This window comes from Nelumbo nucifera, chromosome 7, assembly GCF_055504915.1.
Source record: "Nelumbo nucifera cultivar China Antique chromosome 7, China Antique-T2T, whole genome shotgun sequence".
Classification (NCBI taxonomy): Eukaryota; Viridiplantae; Streptophyta; class Magnoliopsida; order Proteales; family Nelumbonaceae; genus Nelumbo; species Nelumbo nucifera.
Genome location: NC_142655.1, coordinates 5,661,933 through 5,672,591, shown reverse-complemented (window position 1 = coordinate 5,672,591; position 10,659 = coordinate 5,661,933). Strand labels below are relative to the sequence as shown.

At 37.5% G+C, this 10,659-nt stretch overlaps 1 protein-coding gene across 2 annotated transcripts; it reads right to left on the bottom strand.

The window, feature by feature from the left end:
- Positions 1-6,354: 6,354 nt before the first annotated feature.
- On the bottom strand, positions 6,355-8,158 carry LOC104597415 (uncharacterized). Of its 2 annotated transcripts, none has more exons than XM_088891887.1 (3): positions 8,073-8,158; positions 7,862-7,925; positions 6,355-7,312 (listed from the first exon to the last, which is right to left on the bottom strand). In XM_088891887.1, exons 2-3 carry the CDS (start codon positions 7,873-7,875, stop codon positions 6,550-6,552), a joined length of 777 nt encoding a protein of 258 aa, XP_088748013.1. In that variant the 5' UTR covers positions 7,876-7,925; positions 8,073-8,158; the 3' UTR covers positions 6,355-6,549. The 2 variants fall into 2 exon arrangements, with proteins under 2 accessions (XP_088748013.1, XP_088748014.1); XM_088891888.1 differs by having other exon boundaries at positions 8,066-8,143.
- Positions 8,159-10,659: the final 2,501 nt, after the last annotated feature.

The window sequence follows — 10,659 nt, the reverse complement described above, 5'->3', positions numbered from 1 at the left end:
CTTGATCTGCAAACCCATCCCCTCCTTCCACGTGTGTTTTCTTTCTCAAAGATTCCACCAACTCATCATCTTCTTCCTCTTCCCTTCATCTCTTCATCTTCTTCTTCTTTGGCTCCTCCCTTGTTTTTCCACCTGCCCTTTCTCCTTCCTCCTTCAGTCATTCCTCCATCCTCCTTCCACTCTATTGTTCTCGTCCGATTTCATCTCCGCCCCTTCTTCCTTATCTATCATGCAGTATGTGTCGTCCGTTCCTTCAACAAACAGCCTTAGAACATATCGTTATCTGCAAATCTCAGGTTCATCCTCTTTGGAACATCTAGCGTATTTTCTATTTTGACCAGTATCCTTCCCGTGCCCATTTTCTCCCATTTCCGATTTCTATCATCCAATTGTATGAGCTTCCACAAGATGTAGTGGTTTCCTCAAAGTCGAACGTATTGATGCACCATGCATGCAGTGGGATCCCCACTATATCTATCCACATCACACAACTCCGCATTCCTTCTACCAGTTCTCCGACTGCTGACAATAATAGATTGGCAAAGCTATTGATGAGACTCATTACATTGACAAAAAGCTATTGATGTGACTACGGTTATAGACACAGTTATGGATGCAAGTAAAGCTTTAGGCTTGTGTTTGTTGGGAGGTGAGTCACTTACAAGGAAAATGTTCCAAGATCTGGAGGAACACAACATGATACTTGAAAGAGAGACTGTTGGAGATTTTCAAAGTGCATGCATAGCCAATTGATGAAGGCCACAATAACTTAAGCACAACTAGTTTGGAAGAGGATGGTAGTGAAAAAACCGAAGCTTTAGTTGATACCCAACATAGTTGTCAAGGCGACACCTAGGCGACAAGGCGCCCTTTGAGGCTCACCTCGCCTAATCGCCAAGCAGTTTTTTACTTCCTACCATGGTTTAAAGTATCGATACAATACGCCCCATATCGGGCGTATCGTATCGTATCTTTTGAAAACAATACGCTCCGAAATGCCTGTTTCCAGGGATTTCGGAACCCCAACTTTTTTTAATAAAAAAGCCTGTTTTTAGCTTCCCAAAAAACCAAAATTTGAAAAAAAAAACTAAAGAAAAAAGAGTTTCGGGCGTTTCTAAGTACTAATACGATACGCGTATCGTATCGATACTTTGAACCTTGCTTCCTACTATAAAATACTTTTTTGTTCATTCTTTTTTTAGATTATAACTATAAAATAGACATTATTAAACTAAAATAATCATTTTGTATGTTGATATACTAAATTCTTTTTATTATTTCCTTATTTATTAGGGTTTAATCAACACAAACATTGCTAAATGTTGTATTGAACCCTCAAAGACTTCAAAACCTGAACTAATAAGTTTTTTTTTTTGGAAAAAGGTAAAGTAATTTTATTCAATGAGAAAGCCAAATACAACAAGACTTAGGCCAACTAGGCCTTCCTGAGCCCAAAACATATTACAAGAACATCCATGATTTAGTACAAAGGAGAGAAACATTCTGACTTTTAAACTCCTCATTCACCAACACCCAGGAGCAAATCTTCCCCACCACTTTCTGCACAATCTCATCTGGACTTCTAGATTGATTACAGAAAATTCTATTGTTTCTTTCCATCCAAATGGACCAAAGAACAGCCTGTGGAATAGTATTCCAAACAAGCCTGCCTTTCATGCTAAGACCCTCCAATCTCCAACTCATAAACAGCTCCTTCACAGACTTAGGCATAGCCCAATACACCTCTAGTTTCTTGAAGAAATGTCCCCAGACTGAAGAGGGGATCGGACAGTGAATGCACAAATGATCTATAGATTCAGCACCCATGCCGCATAAGAAACAGGAGGGATCAGGAATCTGCATACCCCTTCTCTCCAAGTTGACCCTAGTTAGACATTTATTCAAAACCATTGTCCAAACCAGGAAGTTAACCTTGGAGGGACAGGTGGGGTTCCAAATCTGCCCATCCGGGAAGTTCTCCTGACCTGAGCTGCACATCTTAAGGAAAAGGGATTTAACTGTGAATCTACCATCTGCATTTCACTTCCAAGTTCATTCATCTTCCATACTCATATCAATTCTCTGATTTTGAATCTGCCCCAACAGACCTACATACTCCTCCACTTCCTAGTCTAGCAAATTCCTCCTACATAGGGGAGTCCAAGAGAAGGAGCCCCCAGCGGTACTAATGTTATCAGCAACTAGAGAATCTTGATTCACTGCAATTTGGAACAGCCGGGGAAAAGCATCAGCCAAGGGGCCTTCCTCACACCAGGAATCCTTCCAAAACTTGATTCTATCCCCTTTTCCAACTTTAAACTTGACCCCGTTCATGAAAAGAGTACTGATCTTAGAAATACCAGCCCAGAGATAACTACCCCCAGATGAAAGGGGATCGAGAGTTTTCCAATTTCCCCAATCCACACCATACTTAGCCGCAATGAGGCACCTCCACCAAGCATTTCTCTCATAAGCAAATCTCCATATCCATTTGCTAAGAAGAGCAGCATTGAAATCTTTTACTTTCCTAACTCCCAAACCACCCTTCTCCTTAGGCTTACACACTTGCTCCCACTTAACAATGTGAATTTTCTTCTCATCCTCCCATCCCCTCCATAAGAAGTTCCTTTGAAGCTGTTCCAACCTCTTTGCAATTTTATTTGGAATTGGAAAGAGAGAAAGAAAGTGTGTTGGGAGATTGGACAGGGAGCTCTCAATCAATGTAACCCTACCACCAAAAGATAAATATTTAGCCTTCCAAAGAACCAACCTCTTCTCCATTCTCTCAATGATTGGACTCCAGATTGAAGAAGAGGAACATTTTGCCCCAAGAGGCAACCCCAAATACTTAACCGGAGGGAGCTCCATATGGCAGGCCATTATCTGTGCACAATCTTCAAAATTTACAACTTGACCCACTGGGATGATCTTACTTTTGTTCAGATTGACTTTAAGACCCGTAACCACTTCAAACCAACTCAGAATTCCAAGAACTGTTTTCAACTGAGGTAGAGATGCATCCACAAAACCTGAACTAATAAGTAAGAAAGAACTTAAAATTTTATCTAATCAACACATTTTCTTCTTCCATATATTCTTTTACTACTACTACTATTACCAATACTTTTTTCTTTTCTTCTTTTCCTATAACAAAAATAAGGGTTCAGCCCCTATATTTTTTGAATTTTATTTTCCTTCTTATTTTTCTTCTCATGAATATGTTGATTTTTTATACTTTAATATGAACTTTATAACTTTCTTATGAAAATTAGGGAAATGTGGTTATGGTACCTAGGGAACTGCCCTAGGATCTATATTTTCAACATAAAAAAATCCATCGCCTAAGCGACTAGGCACCCCCCTGTCGCCTAGCCTCGCCTTGGCACCTTGAAAACTATGATGCCCAATCTTTGAGAGAAACACAGTGCTGGAGTTGGAAAGGATTCGGAAGTGTGTTTTAGTAAATAGAAGATTTAAAAAACAGAGAAAGCATTGAGACATTCTGGTCTCAAAGGCTTTTGCTAGACTAAAAGGAGGCTTCTTTGGGATTAAACCAAGCAAGAAGATTTTGAGAACCAAGAAAACCTCTAGAAGCTTTTAGCGGTTAGTGGCTTAGAGGTTGCAGTGTTTGAGGGCGGTTTTGGTGTTGATTGTTCAAGGGAGGCTGTTGTTTCTCGTGGGTTTTGAAGTGTTCTATTTGTGCTGTCTTTTTTTTTTATTTCCTTTTCAAAGGGCTACCCAACAGGGGTAGCCCATCCCCCAACCCAGGCGCAGACGGGATTCGATCCCAAGTCTCTGCTACAACCAGCAGGAGACCTTACCAACCAGCTGGTTGGCACCTTGTGCTTCTGTTTGTGCTGTCTCCGAGGTAGAGTTTTTCTATTTTTGAGTTTGCTTAGTCTCTGGTTGTTGTGGTTTGTGTCTTTTAGTGCTCTTTTGGGCTCTTGGGTTTTGGTTATTGAGGCTCGGCTGGGTTGGTTATTATTTGAGAGTTGGAGTTTGTTTTTCTTTTCTCTCTTGAGTGACTTCTAGTCACTCCCCTTTTGTACTCTTTTTCTGTTTAATAAATTTTATTTCTATTACCAAAAGAAATATTTGATAAAATATTATATATACGATACCATATATACATACATGCCATGTATACATATATGCCATATATACATGTCATACATACTATACATATATATGTGGCAAAATACTATACAATTACCATAAAAAATTTAAGACACTATACCAATAAATAAGATATTATACCAATTATATAAGATATTATAGTACATATTATAAATATACATGCAATTTCTAGGCCTAGGGCAGTAGAGCTTGTCGGGCCTAGGGATTGCTTGGCCTAGGCCCAGAGTCCACATTCTTTGTGGGCTTGATGCTGGTCCAGGCCAGGCAAGATCATAAATGGATGCCGTTTAAATAATCCAGGGATTTCACGTATTGGGAGAGTGATCCACAGGAGAATGTCCTAATTATCCCAGCCTTATTGGTGTTGGTAACTCAATTGGGGCAGATCTTCTATCAGTTAATGAAGGGCTTAGGATCCATTCATCACTAAACACATCAAGGTTTCATATGGAAAGATTTGAAAGTGGTTATTGGACGGGTGAATGCTTGAGTTTCCCTGGATGTGGTTGAAGAAAGCCTATGAGGTTCTACCTATTTAATGACAAATTAATGTACTATTTGTAAATGCTAATGATCAAAACAGCATAGAGTATGTATTTGCTTTCTTTCTCATATATATATTTTTAGGTTCCATTTGGATGAAAGTTCTGAGGACTCTTAGCATAATTTTTTTTTTTTTTGATAAGTGGCTCTTAGCATAGTATTAACCAAGGCATCTAGTGACTAGCTATTTTTGCCTGTCAAGTCTTTGATGAAAAAGCATAATATGTTTATTATATTTTATAGAAATAAATATATTAGATCTTTACATAAGAAAATTAAATTAGCTTTCATTCCCATATCTCTATTTTTTACCAGTTTTATATGGCAACATAGGATTCATGTAGCCAAGCCCATATAGTTGGGATAAGGCTTGGAGGATGGTAATGATGATGGTGATCTCTATTAACCAACAACAGCAATCAGATTGTATAAACATGAAGTGCAGAAAGAAATTCAAACATTCCAAGAAGCTTGGAATGATGAGATCAGTACCAAAAAACCAAAGTCTGACAAACATGTGAATACTAACGAAGAACCAAAATTATAGATTCAATTTTGGGCCTGGTTCCCCACAAATAAGATCTACTAGAGTAACCCCTGCCCCAGCTAAAGAGCCAGCAATACTGTTGGCATGTGAACAAATGTTCAAGTTGGATCCAAAGGCCTTGGCTTCCCTTCCTCCCTCCCAACTTTGAAGAGTAATATTTTTAGTTATATATTCTAAACAGTATTTTATTATAATTAAGCAACATAACATTTAAACTTGCTACATGTATATAGCACAACTCAATATTACATTAAGTTCAAGGATCTTCTATACAAATTGGTGTTTTAAAATGTGGAGGAATGATGCGTGGTAATAGGACCTTTGGATGCTTCAGGCATAAGCCTCAAGTCATGAGGCACCTCATGATTTATCACTTTCTTAAGAAAAACATGAAAATCAAATAGGAAAAGCATAAAAAATATGGAGAAGATGAGTGTACTTTTTATAATAAAAATAAATTCATCAAAACAAAAAGAAAGTACAGGGAAAAGGTGATAAGAAATCACCTGAGGGGAAAGAGGAATGCATCTGTATAGGAAGAGCATATAAATGAACAAATGATAAAATAAATGAGGACTATAAGAATGTAAGGAGCTTCAGAGAACCTCATCGTATTATTAAAAATCATTTAACAACAAAAAATAGACAGTTTTACATATATTGAAGCATAAATACATGCACATGCATAAAAGTACACACAGAAACATATTAAGGCATTTCAAGTTGTAAGGAATGTACCTTGTACTTTCATGGATAAACCTAAATGATTTTTCCTTAAGCTTTGCCTCAAGGTATAAACGCCATACACTTTTTTAAAACTGGTAGAAATATATATACATACATATATATATATACACACCTTACCTACTATGAGTATAGTAGGTAATTGTAATTCCCTTATAGCGGCTAATTTTAGACACTATTGCAGCTGTTAAGGTTCTTGTCAAGGTGAACTTGATAATCTGGGGATGCATCAACTATATGGCACCATACATATTTTCCACATCAAGTATAATAGACAACAAGATATATAAGGAAACTTCAATTGAAAAGATGCATATGTTTGTTGCTAAATTATGCGTTAAGATATGCATGAGTGATGAGTTGATTTTATGAACTACCATATAGAAACATAATCCAAGTCAAATTTGCATTTATCTTACCTTAATGTTTTGCTTTAAACCATAAAATTCATCTCCATGAGAACAAGAAATGGGAAGTTTATTTATTCTAAATTAAAAGAAACCTAGTAAAATAAAACTCAAACTACGATACAGTCAGAGAACAATACTTTACACTACTACAATAATCATAATAACACATCACCGTCCCTTTGAAACTGCTTCATCCAACTCCTCATGTGATGAAGGAAATAGCTCTATATAACGACTCCCAAGCGTCATCCTATCCTTTGCCATTGCTGCTTTTGAATCCTCTGCGCTGGGAAACTCCACAAATGCTTCTCCTGTTGGCCTTCCATCCAAATTCATTGTGATATGAACAGAATCTTCCGTCAGCATGAAATCTTTAAAGAACTCTATCACGTCATCCTTGCCAGCTGAAAATGGCAATCCCCTCAATCGCAAGACCCCTGTATGCTCAGCCGAATCCTTCCCAGCATCGTAGGATCTTGCCTTTGCACCACCCCGATGAGGTGAACCACCACGAGCATCTGAAACTTCATTTGCTATAGCCTTGTAGTATTCTTGCCTCTTACTCCTGAAAACCTCAATGTACCGCCTGCCCATGTTCTGCCTATTCCTCTGAATTGCAAAATCAACTTGAAGAGGATATCCCAACACACAAAAAACCTCCCCAGTGAACCTGCCATTTTTGTGGACAAAGAGGACATCGACAATGTCTAGACCATGAAGGAACTCTGCCACATCAGCTTCCGTGCAATCAAAGGGAAGTCCACGCAATCGGACAACAGGAAATGGTGGGGGTTGGCTAGCATAAGCATAGGAAGAAGCATTGTACATATAACTCGAACCGGGGGATGCCCCATAGAATGATGACGGCTGATCAATTATTCGCTGCCGTTTTGGACCCATTTCTCGTCCATCACCACCATCAAAGTACTTCCTTCACTCCCCAGGTGCACAGAGGCAAGAGACACAACAGCCCACTCGTCAATACTCCACTTGCAAAATACCCACTCAAGAATACAGTGATTTCAAATGTTGCATCTTCTTGCATTTTTCTATTGGCATCTTTGATTTGAAAATATAAAAAACAAGCTAAACCCTAGAAAGCAGAAAAACAATAAACAGATTCCGAGTGTGGTAATTAAAAACATAAATTATAGCTCCAGCTATGCATATCCATTTCTGAAAAAAAAAAATAGTAAAACACCCAGAGAAGGTGCTCTCAACCCAAAAATAAACGACAAAAGAATTCGAGAATGGAGACGAAAGGATTGATGCTAACTTGTGAGTTGCGCTTTCTGCATATATTTCAGTGAAAGGTTCCAGTTTAAACTAAAGCAAAAGAAAGTCAACATAAATCTTACGAAACCCGCATACGAAAACCTCATAAGTTCAACACGAACAGCATAATGAAACAAAACGAAACGAAACATAGATTTCTGAATCAATGAAGAAAAGGAACCGAAAGTACTAAACATGCACTTACCCTCTGTAGAACATTTCTCCTCGACGACCCCTTGATCCCTGTGTTAGACTCGTGGGCTCTCTCTCTCTTCGAAGGAAAACCAAGAAAGAAAATAAACTATTTTACTAATTTAAGAAAAAGATAGAAAAAAAAAATAAATGAAAGAAAAAACGACTGTATATATGGATTTGATCAGAACAAAATTCAGAACGCAGAAGTGATTACTATATACAATGCGGATGGATGTAGATATAAACGGCAAGAAAACACCAGCACCAGAACCCGAGTTCAACCAGCTCGTCAAATGCAAAATAAGGGCTGCCCTAATAAAAGGCCAAAGGGTCAAAATCGTTTTTCACAAGATCGTAGGCGCTTACTGTAAAAGGTGCCTCCACAGCTTAAACGAGCGTTTGATAACGGCTGAAGTGGCTGAAGTAAATGACTTAATTTGTAAAATACTACTTTGTCCGGAATGAAAAAAACAGGCAAACAGCTTAAAAAAAAGGTAGTTTAACTATTATAGAGAAGCCTATGAGGAAATCAACTTGGGCATTTTTGTAGACGTAAATATATTAATATACAAAGCTAGTATTACCATATTAAAGGTCCGTTTGGCTTGCAGCTGGAATTGGAATCAGAATGGATTCCCCTAACCTGTTTGGTTCAGACAGGAATGGGAATAAGAATTGGGATCAGCGTGAATGGGATTTTATTCGCAGGGGAGGGGCAGGGAATGATTATTCCATCAAATCATCAAGAATGGGAATAGGATTCCGATTCCACTCAACCAAACAGTTTGAATCGGAATAATTCATTCCAGACCCCTCCTATTCATGTGAATCAAGCGGGGCCTAAAACCTTAATTGTATTAGATGTAACGGGAAGAGCCCTCCCTTGTCTTGTTTAATTTTCCTAATTATCAACAAAAAAGAGAGGGCAATTAGTCGAAACCAACAGAAGCACATGGAAGTCAGACTCAATCCACGAGCAGTTTGAAGACCTTAAAGCATACAGCCACCATTATTCCACACTTGGGCAAAATGTGTATGTGGAGCTCAGCGAGCAATCAACCGAGGCCTACTATTCTTCGAAAAATTTATTTGAAGTTGGATCAAAGACTAGGATAATTAAGCTCCTGCAATAACTTGTTTGTAGACTCAATACTTAGCTTTAGATCATCTAGTTTATTTTCAACCTATTTGCAAATAACTTACCTGAAGTTTAATCAAAATTTAATTTCATACAAAACTACTGCCCTAAATAGAAAAAAAGAAAATCGTAGTACAGCTATTGTAAAAAAGCATATTACAAGGCACGTATTTGCAAAACTAGTTGTGGCTCCCCATAGCCTATAGTAAATGGATGCATCCATTCTTCCCCATAGCCTATAGTCCTAAACCATATATACTCAGTAACATGAGGTGCATGGAAGAGAATACTACTTATAGTATATGAGACAACTTCGCCCGATAATACCAAATGAAGATGCAAGGTAGGCTTAGCATGTCTTGAATGGCATGAATCAAGAAATGAGCAACGACCTCAAGATATCCTCAAATGCACCTATAACCCAAGCAAATTACTAACACCCAAACATTTACAAGAGAAAGCCAAGCAAATCCGAGAAATTAGAAGCTTACGTCGAAGAGGAGACATGCTTCTTTATGCTAATACCTCGAGAAGTTGCGGGGCATGCCTGCAATTCATACATTCTCGAAGCCTGCATCTATAAGGCATAAGGATAATAGCATCACCTTGATAACCGACAAAAATTGTCTTCAATAAATGGTAAAAGTTGGATGAAAGACTTTTTACTATGAACGCATACCTGTGCCACTTCCGAATTTGTATCACAGCGGAATTGTGCGGCTATGACATTCATTTGCAAAGAATATCCAGTCACAAAAAGGTTGGGAAGAAAAATCTCTAAAAAAATGCAAAACCATGATTCATTGCTGCTCCGATTCGAACACTTGAATCATCTTCACCAACGCTTTCTTCAGGAAGTAACAATCCCCGAAGATGTTCCGGATAGATTTAATAAACTAAAAAAAATAATAATGATAACATCAACAGTAAAAAAAAAAAATATATAGCATATAAAAACAACATTGTTTTACACGATCACAGTCAATTCTGATGCCACAATTGACAATGCAAAGTCATAAGAACGCACCTGCAAAGGAGTGCTTGAAATTGATTTAGAAGTAATTTTTTAATTTGTGTGAGTCCAAAACCATCATCTCACAACAAAATCATATGCTACAATAGCAAAAGTTTGCGCATCTAGTATGGGTTGGAAAGGTACCAAAAAGAGCAGATCCCAATAGAGAAGAGAAAGAAATACCAACCTTGCTGCAACACTGTCCTTTCCTTCTTCCAATTGTTTAGGTCTACCTGACAGGTTTGAATAATCTGAGCCGATTAAAACATTTTTGGTTCCATGATTATGTCAAAATCAATAATTGGGTCGATTCGTGTTCTTCACTTGTCCCATACCGATTCATACCCAAAACTAATTATTTTGTTATGCATATATAATATTTCCTTCATTTTCTTATACTTGTTATCATATTATATGCTTAAGTTTGCATTTCTGCTAAATATATAGTTAAAGGTGTTTAAGCTTGTTAACATATAAATAGTTTAGTGTTTTCCTATCAATTTCATTAAAGTTATATGATAAAAATTTAAATTTTATGTTACCACTTAAATAAGAAAAGTGGTTTATGGTATTATTGGTTCGATTTCTAACATAAGTTAGTGTTTAAGCATAAATTTTAAGTAAAAAATGATGGTTTTGTGTCTATGATTTTGTC